Source organism: Orbicella franksi, chromosome 4 (genome assembly GCF_964199315.1).
Source record: "Orbicella franksi chromosome 4, jaOrbFran1.1, whole genome shotgun sequence".
Lineage (NCBI taxonomy): Eukaryota > Metazoa > Cnidaria > Anthozoa > Scleractinia > Merulinidae > Orbicella > Orbicella franksi.
This window is the reverse complement of record NC_138148.1, coordinates 30,811,020-30,830,654: the sequence shown is the minus strand read 5'-3', so window position 1 is coordinate 30,830,654 and position 19,635 is coordinate 30,811,020. Positions and strand designations below refer to the sequence as shown.

The following is a 19,635-nucleotide window of genomic DNA, read 5'->3' as shown; positions in this document are numbered from 1 at the left end:
TCGTATTGAGAGTTCTCTATTTTGCGAGAACTGTTCGTGCCATTATTCACTCCTGCCTCGATCGCGTGGCATTTCAAACGTTCCCAGTTCACAAAAATTTAAAATTCCTCAAATTTTTAAACAATAGTTTTTTCATAGTTCACAAAAAAGTCGTGGTTAAAGAAAAAAAAAAAAGCCGAACTTTTGGTTTTGTCTGGAGGTTCGCCTTGATATTTACTAATTAATACGGAATGATATGATAAGTATACAAAATATAATATTCAAGGTAAGTTTGTGTTAGTGGCAGCAAAGGAAAAGCCAAGATTTCCTCTCTAAACAATTATCATGTTTCGTCTTTCTGTGAAATGCCTTTTAAAATGGCGACCTCATCTAGGTCCGAATCATTTCATAACTTTACCTGCATGAAAAATAAATTTTCTATACAACATGAAAATGTATTAGCGTGGAACGTCTCTTTCGTAATCAGTTTTGTTAATCCTCAAAAAATTGTTTTTTTCATAAATGGATTATTTATTTATCATGAGTAAAACACATTGGGCGACTTTTCAAAACAGAGTTGTCATTTTCATGATAACTGGTTTAAACCCAGCCCAGTCAATTGAAACTCTGGGAATCAAACACGTTTGTGAGTTTTATTCTGTGTGCTGACCTCAATAATGTAGACAGCTAAAACGACGTTAAGAATGACGGTAAGCTACTTTTGTTATGCTAAACAAATGGCAGTAACAATGCATAGTTTTTTTTAAAAAAGCAATAATGTGTTCTATTTTGTTAGTATCTCATCCAAAGCATCGTCCCGGTGGTATTGAATATTCAAATTATTGCTCTTGTGTCTTGGCAAAGAGAATGGCATTTATATCTTTGCTGTTGGTATAAGTGGCAAGTTAAAACAATAATTCAGGGCTCGGTTTTTCTTTCCAAGAGGCAAACATCGGTTAAAATTGTACTATCAACCCCGTATTTTAAAATCTTTCATCTAAGGGCAGCTTGCTGGTGCTTGTATTGACTGAAAATTTAACAGTTTGACAACTTTATACGAACTAAGACGATGCCACGTCCAATTATTTGCTAAGCTCACTTAAATTTTAATATCTCTTGGTTTTCCTGTTGATGGGAAAATCGCGTAGACTTAAAACTAAATAAGAGTAAGATATCTTCGAGGCACAAAAATCTCTAAACTACTCTTACACTGTTCGCAGGTGATGAGGAGCTGCAAATTCATCTTGTTTCAATCTTTAATCTGGTTTCTGTGCGTCTTTTTCTACCGCGGTTTATCAAAGTCCCTCCCCGATGCCTGCAAAGGTAAGAAATTTAATATGATCTGTATAATTATCCTTGTAATGAGTATTTTTAAAACACATCGCTAACGGCTTAAAAGCACTATTCTCTGCTTGTTGATTTCCAGCATGTACACCTGTAATTCGTTTAATCGATTCTACTGTATCTGAGCGTTGGCGAAAATAAATATCTCAGTGATAATCTGATAACGAAGGATTTGGAAAAACATTTCAGGATAACGAGCCTGAGCGATATTAAACTGACACGACGTTTCGGCGACGACATGTCACCTTTATCAAATGTAAATTATTAATTGTAAGTTCAGTAACTTTACTGGAGTAACAATAATTTACATTTGATAATGGTGACATATGTCGTCGCCGAAACGTCATGTTTTAATATCGCTACTTTTTATCCTGAAATCTATTTATGAGTCATTCTTTGTGGAATATATTTGTATACATCGCTGGGTGGGGTGATACGGATCGTACTAATTAATTCAAGGCAGATTTAATTTGTTTTCCTTTTTAAGTCATTTCCTATTCAAGTTTGTTCTTACTACATAATGATAATAACAACATTGAAGAAAAAAACCCGGTTTCTTAGTGCATTTGACGGCACGACAAGTTAACTTAATGTTTTGTTGATGCCATTGAAGAGAGTTGTGACGGGTCTTTGGGTATGGAAAGCCAGCTAATTAAAGACTACCAGATAACAGCATCCAGCTCCTTCAACCATGACTTTGCTACGTATGGGCCTCACAGAGCACGGCTAAACTTGGGATCGTGGCCCCCCGGATACAGGGCTAATCCAGCAGAGCTAAACTCGAGTTGGATCAAGGTTAATCTGGTAACTGAGAAGGTCATCACTGGATTAGCAACTCAGGGGTATGGAGATACGGCCGTGATGGAGTGGGTCAAAAGTTACAGCGTCATGTATAGGACTAAATTGAGAGATTTTGTGCAGATAAAAACCATGCAGGGAGGTCCCAAGGTGGGTTACAGCCTAAAGAATATCTCTCTGTAAAGCTAGATCTGTCGCTTTTATCGCAGATGTTAATAGCAAAGACTAAAGAATCAGTCGTGAATCAAAAGTCCCCTTAAGAAAGGGAAAATGTAGGTGTTTTTCTAGTTCATATGATAGGCACAATCCTATGCACATTTAGTATAATTTCCAGAGGTGAATATAAGAATTAGACATTCTGATTGGTCTAAAAGCTCATCATATGACGCTATATTCACCTCGCTAGAGCTTGGTTACTAAGCTCGCCATCTTTACCATCTAGGCAAGTAAACATGGCGGACAGTTGCTGAATGAGGTTTTCATTTATTCGAAAGACATCACTCCAAGTCCACGATATTTGAAAGAATATATTTTCGTCTCGGTGAATATTCACCAGTGTTCACTTCGTCTTTGGCGAATAATTGTTAAGTAGTAATAGAATTGCAGTTACTATTAACTTCTATGACTTCCTCTCAAGTTGTCGAAGTGTCGCCTTCGCTAAACTGCTGAAATTTATTTGCTGATTAATTTTCTTTTACCAGCGTTTCCGCGGAAACAGAGACAGCAATTCTATCAAGTATCACGATATTCCTCTCCCCATTTTGACGTCAGAAATCATTATCTCACCCCAAACTTGGGCTGATAACGTTGGCTTGCGCTTTGAACTCTACGGCTGTGATCCAGGTAAAACTTTGAATTAAATTCCAACACCATTGTATTGTCAATTGACGAGAATGAAGTAAATAAACACAACTATAAAAGACTGCTTATCTTACACTACGTTGTCTCCTATTAGGATACTATTTTTTGGTATGGTGGATGTTTGATGGACGTTTTTTTACTAAAAATCATGCAAATTTAAATAGCCTGGAGCATAATGACACTAGAGATGACACACTGGTAGAGGTAGGGTCTTCTTTGTGTTTTAGCTTATTTTTATTGCGTTTTTTTTTCCATTTATTCCATCAATCGATGGATAAGTTATTCACGGTTAGACCAGACCTAGTGTGACGGTCTGCTAGTCAGCCAGTATGTATATAAGGTGTTAGACAGGTCAGTCGGTTGGTCAGTCAGTCAAGATTCTAAGTTGTTAATATTACACTTGGAAAAAAGACTTTATAGAACCTTACAAAGATATTCCGAAACTTCTGAAAGCGTGCCCGAAACCTATGATGACGTTGAATAATCTTCGAATATCTTCGAGTGATTTTCGGCAATCTTCGGATGATTTTAAGAAAATTTGGGAACTGCTCGGGTAATATTCGGAAATCGGTCATAATGTTCGGGTGAGCTCGGGCGATATTAGGAATTCTTCAGAGGTACTCGGGTAATGTTCGTAAGCGTTCGGAAACCTTCGAATTTTATGTCTCCGGCTATATCGTCATTCTATTTTGTACTTAAATGAACGATGGTATTGAGAAGATAGTATCAGAAGATGACTATAGTTGCTACAGCTATTTACCATTCGTACTACAGACGAACCTCCCATGTAGGGACATTGTGGAGTATCCATTGGTGCCCCTTTATGGGAAATGCGTTCTTACTGTGCTCTTACTATTGGTTTAGTTTCTATCTTGCTTACTGCCCCTTTGAAGCAGCACCCATGCAGAACTTCGACTGTATATATTATATTTTTGAAACTTTTTCTACAGATTGAAAAATATCTACGAGTCTTCCCAGGATTCATGTCAGTCGAATTTATGACATTGAGGTAGTTACCGTATTGACTTGCAGCGTATTCTAAATATGCAACTCACCCCATTGAGGAGAAACAACTTCCGATCCTGATGTAAAAACTGTCTTGTCAAATTAACCATTTGGTTGTCATAGAAATCGTAAGCATCCGCACTTATCTTTACAAATACATGTTCTTCATTGCTTAAAGATTGCATGTAAAATCAATTTGATAATCTATTTCTTGTTTGCTTTGACTCGCTTGTGCGGGAGCGAGGCTTAAAACAGCTTGCTCTAACAATTTCTCTGGCAGCCATCATTAAGAACTCTTCTTTGCCTCCCCGGTCATTTTTTGCCCCTAACGCACGCAATCATCCCATAAAGCACGCAATCATCTCCTAACGCACGTAATCATCCCCTAACGCACGCAATCATCCCCCAAAGCACGCAATCATACCATAACGCACGTGATAATCCCCTAACGTTAGTCAACATCAACAGCAACGATTAACGCCAGTCTACTTGAGTAACAACGTCATTTTTCGTTTGTCTTTGCAGCCCTCACAGATCTTCCTTTGGCTATACAGTCCTCACCGCCGAAATGAAAATTCTTTGTTTAAAATCCAGCGAGAAAAACTTGGTAGCGAAGCTGAACACAGAAAAAAGCAACCTTGATGTGTTGTTCAGATTTCCATGTAAGCAAATATATTTTTAGCATTTTTGCACAGAGAGTAAAGATTTTATATATAAGGCCCAACAAAGGAGGAACATGAAGCAAAAATTTACCAATCACAGAGCAGAACGAGAATAAGTCATTCCAGCGTCCGCTTTGAGATAAAAGAGCCTGTAATTGCCGTTGGTTGAGTTTTTATGAGGAGGGTGAATAGGTTTTCGGATCGACAGACTTGGTCTTAAAAAGCGCATGGATTGTGGATTTTTGCGATAAATCGAGCGGATTCGCGGATTTTGAAATCACAGTGGATCGTAGATCAGCTGTGAATTTTGGGGCGGATTCCGGATTGTGCCTTTCTTGATGTTTGGATCTTGGGTACTTAACGAAATTTGGATCATAAATCCTTCTTCAGCCTTGGTCGGGATGTTAACGAGTTCATTCAAATTATTTCTTTTTTCGAACAGATCTCATTTAAACTCAGGCGTGAGACTGTTATTGGAATTGTACTGTGTTATAGTGATCAAGCATGTTGCCTTCTTTACTATTTGTGCGAAATTAACAATAGCATTCAAATTTACCAGTTTGCCTTTGAACTTCTGATTCCGAATGTGTTTGTGGTGTCAGATTTGAACAAAAATATTGGTGGATCGACGGATTTGGCGAAATAAAAGGCACGGATCAGCGGATTTGCATACCCCTATTCACCCCTCTCTTTTATTGTCCACTACAGTTTAAATCCACCACTGCCACAAAAACATTTCACCATCAAGTTCACTGTTTTCTTCGGCTTGAAATTCCTCCTGGCCCTGACTCTTTAATGCTGTAAAATTATGTTTTAAGTCGTTAATCTTTCTCCAAATTATTCAGCCATAGTGATATGATCTTACTACAGTTATTTGAAAAAAACTTCAATTCCCTTAGTAAATCTCGTATTTACTTTAACGTTACCAGTAAAATGCCAGTGCTTCTATCCGCAAGTTAACATCTCTATAAAGAAAACACTCAAGGAAGCTACTGTACTATACACCACTCAAAACATAACTATTTACGCTGAAACAAGTCAGGGAAACTGTGAAGAGTCCTTGAACTTCAAATGGGAAATTGCGAAAGCAAGTGATAAGTCAAGCGAGTTTGGGCGCTTTGTTGTCCATGGTGATGCATTTAACAACAAAACAGGAAAACTGCAATTAAAAGGGAGAGAGTTCGACGAGGGCTACCTGTACATCAGATGCGTTGCATTCATCAAAACTCGGTCAGGCGATGATGGAGTAGAAACGTACGACTTTGGCTATGTCCGTATTGTTTATCCACCTTTGGTTGTACAGATTGCTGGTAGTAGTGCTGCAATAAAGGGAAATGGCAGTGTTACGTTAGACGCATCAAGCTCTTATGATCCCAATACTCGACTTAACAACAGCAGTGGATTAAGCTTCAGCTGGTACTGCAAGAGAGTGGATGGCAACGTCACGAAGGAGGGCCCGAGTGGCTGCTATGGTCACCATTCAGGGAAGCTAAGTAGTGCCAAGCCGATTATTAAAGTGGATGTAGATAGCATGGAAGCAAATCAGACTTACCTCTTTGAATTGGTTATTACCAAAGATCGTAGGGTATCTAGAGCCACTCATACCCTGGCTGTGTTTCCTCCGTATGTTATTTCTTTAAGGTAAGAGGTACAAATTTACATCTGATAATAGGAAAGATTAAAAAGGTTATTTTCCTTGATAGACCTTAGGTTCTAGATAATAAATACGATGTCATAAAAAATATTATTACCATAGTTATATATAATAATTGATTCTGAAGTCCGCTATTTTTGAGACATTATTCATTCCCAACAGAGCTTCAGAATGTACGGAGACAAAAATTGATTGAATTGAAGATTAATTTAGAGAGCAACATTAAGTATACATGCTATGCATGATGGTCGAAAGAAGAGAGTGTGCAAATAAGCGCTGTAAGAGATCTTTGTTCTTGCTGATGCTGAACTTGCGCAATCAATTGACAACCTAGCACGTGGTAAGAAAAAAGTATGTCATGTTGAAAAACGGCTGAATCCAATCAATAGCCTTTGCATCCAAGCCTCGACAAGAACAAGAACAAAACAATTACCTTACTCATTCATTCAACTCTCATTAAACGGCAAAATTCTGCTTCCATCAGGAATATACAAAGTGATCAAGCAATACTACTTTTCTCGTGGGAGGCTTATTTGTATGCCGCAAGTAATACTGGTTTAACGCCGTCCTTATACCAAGGCTGTGGAGCCCTTAATCTCTCGTAATATATTGCTCTTGTGTAATTTGTGTGGCACTAGTTATGTTCGGTCTCTCTGATGATTGTTGTTGGTATTCTCTTTACTTTACCAACAGATGTACCATCAATTGCGGTAGCAAAGTCAGCACGAACAAGCGAATGATCATAGAGGCCATATGCAGTGGACCATACTGTCTCGAGGATATCAGTTACAGCTGGGCTTTGTACCAGTTTACCCTTTTAGGAAATGGCCCATCTTGGCTGAAAGTTCAAAACCTTGAAAGTTATACACTCACCAATTTGGACAGTACTAACATCGCCTTCTCTGGTTCAAAGAAACCACTGGAGCAAAAATCTAAGTACAAGGTCGTAGCATCTGTCCTCCTTCGTGAAGGAATTGTAGAATCAGGTGAAATGATATTTTACACAAATTCACCTCCAAGCAATCCTGACCACAAATTGGGGTGTGATATCCATCCTAAGAAAGGCCGTGTCCTTAAGACGGAGTTTAATGTCACGTGTTACGGTTGGGAAGATGAGGATCTGCCCCTTAGCTATCAGCTGAGGTGAGATTTCAGTGCAAGTTCCTGCAAAATACACCTCACAATTTTGAACAATTACAACAGTTTTCTCAGAATATATAAGAACCAAAGGAATATATTCTGAGAATCATGTCCGCATTGTAAAATCTATTTTAAGAAAAACTCAGTTAGCATTTTTAAACTGACTATTTTACCACACAGTGCAGTAGAGGATGAGACGGTAATTTTTTTTTTTAACTATTGAATTAGCAAAACATCGCCTTTACACGAAATTTAAAATGAACAGTACTTACATGTCGAATCTAAAACGTCTATCTGTTTCTGTCAATAAGATATATGGTAAAGTTTTATAGAATTCTATTGAAATCAGTTCAGATTTACAGGAATCAAAGAAAATTCTACAAAATCTTCAAACCGTTTGCATTGACTGATCTTTACAATAAACGTTTGTGCGCAATTGACATTTATCTGGGGTTATTTCATCAAAGACGCTTGAATGACTTCTAAGGTGACGACCCTTGAAAGGAATGATATCATGATTTTGGATGCGATATGAAATTAATTTCTCAAATTCATTAATAATTTATCAAGTTTAAACAAAAGAAATCATGACCGTGACGGTGTTTGGATATCTCATCCTAATTAGCATAGATTTTTACGACGTAATTCTCCGTTTTCTCCGTACCACATTTTCAAACACCTCGAAGTTTGTCAAAAATACTCCGCTACGCGTTGTATTTTCAACTCTCTTCTCAGTGTTTGCAAATCTGTTCAAACACGGTCTTCTGTGTTTGATATATTACATAACATATTCGAAGAGACAGGATTCTATGAAGTAAACGGCCGTGATAACTGACCATATATCAAATCTTCTTTTATTTACAGTTATCAGTCTGCCGAAGGTCTTGTCATAATTTCCAGTGGAAAGGAGTCAAGTTTTATCACTGGGCTTCCTCAAGGCAACCAGTCTGAGAATTACGTCGTGAAGCTACAGGCGCTAATCTCTGATTCTTTAGGTGATGCATACACTGTCCAGGTCATCGTCCAGGTAAAAATTGAGTGCCATTAACGCACTTAAACATGCCCCCTGTAATAATATTTAATTAATGGTCACAATGCTTGATAATATGAAAAATGCAAATAAATAACTTTACAAGTACTATTCACCTTGGGTGAAGGGAACACCGTGGCTCAATTTGACGATAAAGGACTTGTTTCAACCGGCGAAAGCGCTGCATTACAAATTTACGGATTACGATATTATTCAAATCAGTGTGCACTACATGCTGATACCGCGCTATTATTTTGCTACGTATTTCCCAATACAATACGACACGTTACCGTACAGTATAGTACAGTACAGTACAATAAGACAATGCAGTATAGTACAGTAGAGTGTAATGCAATGAAATGCAATACAATGTAATGCAATACAATGTAATGCAGTGCAATACAATACAGTACAACACAATACAATACAGTACAATACAGTACAATACAATGCAATACAATACAATACAATACAGCGCAGCGTAGCGCAGTTGCAGTGCACTGCAGTGCACTGCAGTGCAATGTAATTCAATGCTATGCAATGCAATGCAATACAATACTATTGTGATGAAATTGCTTCCACGAAACTTTTCCTGAAATCATTTCTGGCGATCCCAAGATCGACAGTTTTTTTTATCCCGTGCTCGGTTAATAAGAGCTATGGTATGGCATGGTATGGTATGGTATGGTATGGTATGGTATGGTATGGTATGGTATGGTATGGTATGGTATGGTATGGTATGGTATGGTATGGTCTAAATTGTACTGTATTGTCTTCATCTGTCGGTCCATTTACAATTATGATGCAAACAACTACGGTATAGGAATCGCCGTCTTGAAAAATAAGCCCCGGGGAATTTGAATTCGGCCAATCAGAAACGGCGAAATAAAATAACTAACAAAACGTATCAACGGCTGAGCTTCTTATGTGTCGCTTTATACCGCAGACAAGTGTAACGACTATCACTTTAAGACTTAATGTTGTTAAACATCTTGATATTTAGGTCGAACCCCTCAGCAGCAGGGCGGAGGTGATAACTGCAGTCAGTAAGGCTATCTTTGGACCTAACAGCACAACTGTTAAACTTCTCAGATCTGGAAACCTGCAAAGTGCCACCTTGGAGTCCTATTTCACTCTCACAGCCACTGATGGCGTAGGGTTGTCTTCCGAGGAAACGAACTCAGTAATAACAAATTAGTAAAACAGATGGTAGCGGTGTAGTATAGTGACAATCTGATTCAAATACGAGCAGAAATTACTTTCGCAGTCTAGCTGTCTCTCCGCACTATTACTATAGTGAGCATTTAGCCAATAGCTCGAAATAGCCGAAAAACAAATCCTATTCTTAGTTGTAAACAGAAATTGAAACAGGCCAGGTATGTCGAATTGTAAATGTTTAAATGGTCGCCTACCGAGAGTTGAAAACCTTGGCCCATCCAATAAATGAGTTTTACGACGTAGACGAGGCTTACCATTCAAAGACAAATAAGGGAACTGGTTTCTTCAAGCCATCAAAGAAAGTTCTCATCAGGCTTTAACATAAAATATCCTATGGGATAGGTTCTAGTCGCTAGTCGGTAAGACGCCCTTTTTGCGGTGCACGGGCAATAGTCATGGTATCTAAAACGTTTCCTATTTTAATTAATACATTATTGTCGTCGTTGAAGGCAAAGGACGAAGTCTTGAGACACTTGGCTGTAGCTCGACCGCAGACGCTTCGGGAAGTCACACAGCTTTCAGCAGTTGTAAACAAAGCAACTCATCAAAGGAATAACATGACAATTAACGCAATGGTAAGGCGCAGTAAATAGTATCACAAAAACTAACTGGATTGAACTAACAAAGACAACTGTTTGCCAAGCTTAAACTAGTATTTGAGGGTAAAATATATTGTTGCATTAGCAAAACAGAATTATTAATTAAACTCGATTTAACAGGTAGATTCCATGTTGCAGTGCGTCTGTTTAGTAATTGATCACCGATGACGTCAAAATGTGGTAAGAACCGGCAAAATGTGGCGCACGAGGCGATAAGTGAGTGTGTCACTAATGTTGTTACCACATTTTGACGTCTTCTCAGATCAATTACTAAAAAGACGCACGGCAACCTGGAATCTATTTGTTTTATATAATGAGGAAACCAAAGAATGTTAATGACGTCTTTCATGCGTCTGTCCTTCAATTGATCATAAGAACCAGTCAAAATTCGAGAATAATTTCGAATTACTATGAAGCTGTATAGAGGTAAAGGAGGAGAATTAAAATTGAACACTTCGTCGTGAGATCATTAGGTCCTTAACTCGACGATTATCTCAATTTTATACGCGTTTCTTAATGGTACTACTTTCTGCAGTGATCATTCCTTAGAAAACTTAGTATCCTTTGGTAAATATCATTAAACGTTCTATTTACTTGTAATGTACCGCCACTCAGCCATGATCAATATTTTAATGACTGAATGAATTAATGAATGAGTGTTTAGCTAGATATTAACTAATTGTAGACACTAAATGAACATTCCAAATACAAAATTTAAAAAAAATTAAAATAGGTATCTTACGGATTTTAATCTGTTTTAAAATTCACAATCGTTTTAAAATCTTCCAAAATTTACAATTTTGAATTTTTTTTAGAATATTCACAAATTTGTGAGTTTAGTTATGAGGTGATAAAATTCCATTGTAAACGTGGTTAAGAGATACATAAGCTACAACTTGTGCACGTACCCTCAATAAAAGGAGTCAGGTCTTTCTTTTCATACTTAGCAGTCTTTTAATTTGTCTTCAGAGGAATGCTGCTACTTTGCTTCAATCGATGACAAATCGCTTAAATACAGAAGCTAGACACAGCCAAGATGTAGACTTGATTCAACAGGTTGGAGCTGGTCTTCTTAACGGAATGTCCTACGTTCTTAACATTTTAACCACGAACAGTGAACAGACGGACGCAAAACAAATTGGCAAGGCAGTGAAGAGTAATGGGCAGCTTGAAAAGTTCGATGCAAAATTAATTAAGGTGCGAGGTATTAAATACTCTTAAGAGGTAATCAAATTTACTTAGCCAGATTCTATTGAAATCTTTACGAAATCTTAAGCAAGCCTGGCTTTCCCATACGTAATGACTTCTTCATAGCACTAGCTTCGATCACGGAATGTAAGAAATCAAGAAGAGATGTAGAGAAGTTGTTCATTGTCATCATCAATTTATAAACAATTGTAAGTAAATAGCTTTAAATCAATAAAAATTAGTAAAATACAAAAAATGATCTGCCCTAGCTTGACAATGCAATGATTTGCACCGCATGCATCTTCCCGCTCATGAATGCTAATGTTACAATTACTATCGTTATATATCGTTACTTTTATCGTTATCGCTATTATCGTCATTTTTATCGTTATCGCCGTCGTTATCGCTGTCGTGCGCTGTCGTCGGCTATCGTCGCTGTACTTATCGTTATGTCGTCATCGCTCTTCTAGTCCTTTTGTTTCTTCTCATTGCTACTATCGCTCTCTATCTCTCCCTCTCGCTCTCGCCATCGTTATCATTATCGTTATCACTGTCGCTATCTTTATAGTACTCCTTATCGTTATACTTATTGTTTCTTTATCGTTATCATTTTGAAGGAGAAACCAATTATGATCGAACAGTCAGTCGCATTAATGGACAAACTCGGCACTGCCTTACTATCCACCAAAGTTGTTGGTGAGGCAGAACCCAGCGTGTTTAAAACAGAGGAACTCTCCATGGTTCTTGACCGACAGACTCCGTCCGTGTTGGTAAGAAAACTTCTTCAAGTGCCCGATGGCCATAGTGGTATATCTTTTCCATCGCAGAAAGTACTGACCAAGAACTTCCCGGTCCCCGTACATTCGTTAGATGTCCAGGTAAGCGATCAATGTTGTCATTTTTGGTTCTGTTCTCTGGAACGAATTAAATCGATCAACAGACCGTTTCAGGTTTAACACATAGGCATTTGTTAACGCATTTCGGGGCTAGTGGATAAGTGCAAATTGTTTATACAATGAATAAATTCTTCTCTTTCTCACTACTTTCACACACACACACACAAACTCGCCATCGCTCGGCCAGATTTAAGACGGTAGTGGAGTAGCTCGTCGAACACTCACATATAGGATTCTCTTTTGTTTCCTCGGGCTAATTCTAGCCAGCCGAGTTTCTCAGCCGCCAATTTCTGACCATTTTACTTTGCTATTAATGAGCCTTAGTTTGCGCGAGTAGACTTCGTTGACCTTCATCAAATCGTCGAGTTTTCAGCAAAATTGTGCTTTCATAATAGACAAAATTTACGACGTAGACGAAATTTACCCCTTAGACGAAAGTGACGTATTAGACGAAATTTCCCATTAAGACGAAATTTACGACTCAGACGAAATTTATCCCTTAGATGAAATTTACGACTTAGACGAAATTGACGACTTAGACGAAGTTTACGATTTAGACAAAATTTAGCCCTTTCTGAGGAAAAGGGCTCACGTTAACCTTTAGAGGTTTGTCACGTCCAAGAGATGTAGCGTGTTCTGTCACTTCCATGTAAAAATACCCAAACAGAGGCTCATTAACTTTGCTTCACAAACATTTTGCCATATTTTCTTTTTTCCTTTCTCTTAACTGCTACTCAGAATTTTTTTTAACAAATAGATTGACAAGTTAGCGTTAAGGGTAATATTTTGGTTTAATTTTGTTTATTTACTCAAATTTCTTTAATACTTTTTTTTTCTTATTCTCTCTTTTTATTAAACTGGATATTGTTTACAGTAATAGTAGCTCGCCCCGAATAGCTTTGCTTGCTGCGAGGTACTAAAGCTTGTAAACTTATTATGTATCAATAAAAATTGATGTTACTACTACCGTAACTGCTACTTCAAATAAACTTGGTTTCCGATCTCGAAAATCCAGCATGTCAATTAAGTGTGGATGCAAAATTTAGAAAGAGGGCGGCGACCAAAGAAATTGCCGCAAAGCTCAAGCCACCCCAACCTCTCCCCTCCCGCCCTGAACCGAATGAGAAATTCCCCTGCAAAGACGGTTGGCCAAATTTGCTCTTTTAATATGATGCAAGTAAAAAGGGGGCAGATGTCACCTGAGAGCTGGAATTACCGTCACGAAGAAATATAACATTACAACTGTTCTCAATTCCTCTACAGGTAATAACATTTGAATCAAACCCATTCCTTTGGGACATAACTTCTGAGAACGTCACATCAGACGTGCTGGACGTCAGCATAAAGACAAATGGGAGTCATGTTCAGTTTTCCCAGCTTGAGGAGCCCTTTGAACTGTTTATTCCGTTAAAAAACCAGAAAAAGCAAGGGACAGATGACAACTTTTTCGTGAAATGGAGCAATAGTTTTGAAAATATTCGCTACCACAAAATAGTTATTCCATCTGATGGAGCAGTTGCTGTTATTAATATTGTACCTGTAGAAAACAATTTCTTAGATGTTTTTATTAGTGCTGGATTCAGGCCTACTCCCGAGAACTACACCTATAGTACGTATGTACCCAATTATTCATATTGCAGAAAGGTTGCTTCTAGTACTGACTCCGAGCAGTGCAGTTCCATATCGCCCTACAGATTGCTTGTGTCAAGCAGTCTGACTGGTGCATCAGGAGATCATTACATTGGAATTTTGTTGTATAAGAACTCCTCTGGCGATCTGAGAATGAATGACACAAGTTCAAAAGGGAATGTTCACAGACGCCATTCGCGATCCATCTGTAATAGTAAGAGTGGTCGCAAAAAGCGTTCCTGTATTGGAGTGAAAGATCCTCCAAACACCCCTCAACCCAAACCAAAGATCATCAAACCGCCATACAACTCAACTGTTGATGTTAACTACACGATGTCTGTATGGATCAGTAGCTGTTTGTATTGGTCGAAGGAGAAACAACAATGGACAAACGACGGATGTAAGGTGATTAGGGTGATTATTACTGCAATTAGAACAAGACTTAACAATCAGTGACATCAGCGAGCGATCAGTGAGTAATCAATTGATTAATTATTGATTTTTACGATGATCAGATATATTATTTTAGAAAACAGTCGTAAGAAAATACGCGCGCTGATTGGTTAAAAATCGTGTCTCTATTACTCGATGAAAACACAGAACTAGCACGAGCTGTTGACGTAATGATGGCGCGTGCAAAGAAAATTTACATTTTGATCAAAGTGAACAAGTTGTTTTCCTTTTTTTTGTCGCAGTGTTTTCTAAAAGAAATAGAAAACACGTTCTCCGTGTTTCTACCGAGTTATAGAAACACGATTGAAAGTTTGGTAGAACTCGAATAAGCTGTGGAAACACACAGCATTTCTCGTTCTCCCAAACTTTCACTCGTGTTTCTATAACTCGATAGAAACACGGTACATGTTTTCTAATCATTAAATGCTGCACATGTATCACGTTTCCGACATTTTCTTTTATTATAGCTGACTTTCCTGTTATAACTCTTTATATAACAATTAAATGAATGCGCGCGCTCAGATTGGTCAGTCAGTCAGCTATGGTTTATTGTGCCAGTAAACTCATAGAAATTTCGCGTGTCTTCTGAATTATTATATAAAAGCAATAGACCACAAGTTTTTATGGTTTGGAGGTATGATAAACCACTTGGGATGTTAGAAGAACACGAGAAGAATTCGTAAATCACTCACCTGCGGCTCGTGATTTGCGAATTCTTCTCGTGTTCTTCTAACATCCCGCGTGGTTTATCAGCCTATAAACCATAAAAACTTGTGGTCTATTGCTTAATTAGGTTAATGAGTAATAATACGCAAAGAGGAATTGTACATGTAAGGTTAAACGAGGAAAGTAACTGAATTCAAAGTAATCGATTCTCCTCTCGTCTATTGCAATTTTTACAACTGTCTAATTTCTCGCGGGTTGATTGGCCTTTTTTATCATCAATAAGAGTATAGACGGATAAAATTTTCATTTATGCAGCTTTCAGGTTCAACTTTCAGCTGTCGAACTGTCAACTTTTTAACCAATGAGATTTTATGGACTTCTTTAAGTAGCCAATTAAAAAGCGATAAAAGCTATTGACAATGTTCTCGTCATTTTAAAAAAAAAATTCACTTATCTTTATTTACGGCAAGTTTACGGCGTCTTTTCCCCTCATTTGTTGTTTTTTTTCTTTATTTTGGATTTATCATAGTTTGTGTTACCAAAAACCTATGTCGCGCAGAGGACTAATCAATGTACTCAATGACTGATCATGAGGTTAATGTCTAATCGATGGCAGTTTTCTTGTGGCCTATCGATTATTCACCGATTACTCATTTATCATAAGCGATAGTTGACAGTTACTAATCAACTGTTGGGGCCGGTAGGGCTGGGCTTTGCATGCCCTCCAGTAGGTCTGAGGGTTAATTGAAAAGTGGAACTTAAGACTGTGAATCGGATACTCATGCTGAACATCAGCATTATCCACTGCTATTTACTGAGTATCATTTATACGGAACAGACGTTACAGAACTATAAACGTTTTGTTTATTATTTATGGTAGGTTGGCTCAAAAACTAATATACGCAGACTTCACTGCCTGTGTAATCATCTATCAGCATTTGGCGGAGACTTTTTTGTGGCCGCAAATCCCATCGACTTTGACAAAGTTTGGGTTCAGTTTGGTGAACAGGGAGAGACTGGAAACTTTGTAATGGCTGTGGTGTTTTGTATATACGGAGTGTATTTTGTTAGTTTAGTTTTGGCTCGACGTGCTGACAAGAAAGACCAAGAAAAGGTGCGTTTTTAGAAATGTTTTAGAAGAAAGATTTTCTTGTCACTTGCAAATACACTACATGTATGTACTTCGGAAAATATTGCTTAGATCCTAGACCAAGTCAGAGTAACTGGGGATTAATGAGATGTTGGAGAGGCTTTGAGGAAGATTATTTAATTTTATATGATGTGTTCTTGTTTTAAGATTTTCATTCTCAAATATAACTTGAGTGTTTAAGAAAGATGCGTGCATTAGTGGACCACCCAACAATCCGGGCAGTATCGCGCTTCTAAAGCGAACAAACAAAGGCTTGGCTGTGAGCCAATGAGAAAGCACTGACGTCATTGTCAAACCGGTTAAATGAGTTTCTGAGACCGGCTGGATTTAATTTTTGTTTTTCAATGGCGGACACCTCTTGTTAGATAATGGTCAAACCGGTTTAAAAGTAACGGGAGAAAAATTCCGTTGCATGAGGGACATTTTGTGGCGACTAATTGGCAACGTAACTAAACAAACGTTTTTAATTGTTTATAAATAAATGAAAACATTTCTTGAGTAACTTTTCGATACTCGATACGAAAGCAATTAGTAATTAGTATGTATGTTCAAACAATGCTCAACTAGACATTTCCCAAATCACCTGGAGTAATTGATAGTTAGTCAATATACCCCATTTATTGTACCGCAATTAACCAATCAGAAGCCATGTTTACTGTCCTGATATCCTGCGATATCAGGTCAGTGCCTGCTATGGCTACGATATCATGGTCAGTTGGCGGAATTTGGATTCGGCAAATACCTAATCGTACCTTTTGGTACGCTTCGGCGGCATATCAATCTCCTTTGGTCTCGCCATGGACATTTTGACTCGACTACGTACGTCTCGCCAAAATACGAACCTTGGCTCGACCGAAGTAGCCTGATATGCCGCCGAAGCATCCCAAAAGCGTTCGATTAGGTATAAGTACTCGGTGTTCGAATACTGCTTGCTAAAATACTCTGATTAATTGACAGCAACTCAATTTGAAATCACTCCGAGCAGTGAAAAAGTTGTGAACCTCAAATAAGTCATGGATACTAGCAATTACGAGAAATAGCTATTGTTGTAAAGACGATACCTGAAAACAAGTAACCTGCTCGTGTAACAAAAGAGCCGTTGTCAATGTCAAGTTCTGTTCAAAGGATGACAATTGTATTTTATCTTGAGTCATTCGCAAAGATTAAGACATCGAGAGCTCCGCAACGCGTCGCACTAGTTTGCTGGAGAGATAGGTAGACGACAATAGAAACGAATCGTTTGGGATAAATTGCCACAAATGTGACGAGTTTAATTGAAACTATGGTCACAAACAAAGATTAAAATCTCTTCAGGAAAGGTGGAGTTAAAACTTTCGCCACCAGCGAAAACTAAAGTAAAATACTGTATAAGATATGTTGACAGTCTGCGGGTCGGTGACCGGGGAGGTGGAGGGAAAAAGAACAAATAAGTCTGAATGCTAAAAAGCAGAAAAGTTCTTCTTGCGATGATGGCAATGGTAAAAAGGGGCCGCATGTACGAGATAACCAACCTTTTGTACTTAACTTTGACACGCGCCCATTTTTCATTGGACAGGAGACTTCCATTGTTACCAGATTAGAGCACAACCCGCAAACTGATAAGAAATAGGAAATGCCTCGCGATAAAATAACATTATGCTTTCGGTTATCGGCATAATGTTTGTTTTTAAGTAAATATCGCTGATCAGCTGACATGAAATGCTACCGTAAACATTTTGCCATCCGTAATTCAATTTAGGAAAACGTGTAGACCTCCGACGCGATTTAACTCATTTCGGGTGGTCTTCAGAACGCGATCTAAGTTAAACAACCCGCAATTCCATTTTATGTGTTAGGTATAAGGAAGCGAGGGCGGTTGTCGTAAGTGCCAGGGCTGACAGGCGCATTTGTAAACCCTAGCTCTCTTTCGTTCTTATTCTGACAATGAACTAACCATGATTTCTTGTTTTCAGGCTATCCCTGACGTTTTACCCTTTTTGAGCTGACACTATAGAATTTATTGGCCAGTTCGTAGGCTTTTAACATTCTTGTGTTTTCCTTCTAGTTTGTGGCAAATGTGGTCCTTAGCAGATGCTGCTCGACAGACTACATATATGAGATTCAAATCCAAACAGGAATCTGGCAAGGCTTTGGTACAACAGCCAATGTAGGAATAAACATTTTTGGGGAGGAAGGCAGTAGCGGTCCAATAATTTTAACAGATTTCTCACTCTGCGGAAAAGTATTTTACCGTGGAAGCGTCACTAACTTTTTTGTGTCTCTTCCTCGTTGTCTTGGTAAATTGGTCAAACTTTGCATTTGGCATGACAATTTTGGTCAAAGTCCATCTTGGTTTCTTCAACAAGTGACGATCACTGAGTCTCATACCAGAAATAAATGGCATTTCTTTGCAAACAGATGGATCGCTGTAGAACGAGGATCAGGGAACCTTTTACTGGAACTAAAAGCTCTAGGTGAAAACGACCGCGCTAGGTTTAAAGATGTGTTTTGGTCCAAGATTTCAGGAAAATTAGGCGATGAACACCTTTGGGTGTCACTGTTTACTCGCCCGCCTACCAGCCAGTTCACTCGTTGTCAGCGACTGTCTTGTTGTTTATCGTTTCTCTTTTCATCAATGGTAGCCAACGCGATGTTCTATCAGTTTTCTGAAAGGCCAACACATACTTTTACGTTTGGACTGATGGTGCTAAGCTGGAGACAGATTATGATTGGTATACAAAGTGGTCTTATAACGATCCCTGTTAATATGGTGATTGTTACGATCTTCAGAAATGTGAAAGGGCATCTTAACACGGATCATGGTCCTAACTTAACCTCTCCTGACAAACAAAGAGCTTGTCGACTACCGCATTGCTTTGTTTTCATTGCCTGGAGTTTGTGTATGTCGGTGACACTAACTTCTTCTGCATTTACAGTATTTTACAGTTTATCATGGGGTGCAGAGATTTCCAACCAATGGCTTACTTCTATTTTTGTATCTCTTGTTGAAGATGCAATTATTATTCAGCCAATTAAAACAATTTTCCTGGCCATGATCTTGTCACTAGTAATCAAAACTCTTCCAGGGAAGCAAGATGTTTGTGGGTCCACTATTTATATCGACAAAGAACACGAATATCATGCTCCAAGCGAGCACTTACTAAGCAAGGCCAAAGAGTTTAGAAAGAAACTTCTTCAGATGTCTAGAGCGATAAGAAACGTTGCTGCATTCCTCATATTTTCTCTTATGTTGATGATAGTCTGCTATGGCAACAGAGACTCGACGCGATTCTCTATGACTAAATCTGTGAAGGATATATTCAGAGGGTTCGAAAAGGTAAAGGAAATAATATGACAAGAAATAGGAATGATGCAAATGTGATA

General features: G+C 38.2%; 1 protein-coding gene across 1 annotated transcript; it reads left to right on the top strand.

The window, feature by feature from the left end:
- Positions 1 to 597: 597 nt before the first annotated feature.
- On the top strand, positions 598 to 19,635 carry LOC145483899 (polycystin family receptor for egg jelly-like). The gene is made up of 17 exons (XM_081462465.1): positions 598 to 689; positions 1,200 to 1,302; positions 1,937 to 2,271; positions 2,823 to 2,964; positions 3,077 to 3,186; positions 3,933 to 3,991; positions 4,513 to 4,649; positions 5,579 to 6,290; positions 6,997 to 7,446; positions 8,308 to 8,470; positions 9,477 to 9,656; positions 10,141 to 10,266; positions 11,260 to 11,487; positions 12,096 to 12,356; positions 13,638 to 14,408; positions 16,003 to 16,236; positions 18,317 to 19,635. Exons 1-17 carry the CDS (start codon positions 684 to 686, stop codon positions 19,604 to 19,606), a joined length of 5,307 nt encoding a protein of 1,768 aa, XP_081318591.1. The 5' UTR covers positions 598 to 683; the 3' UTR covers positions 19,607 to 19,635.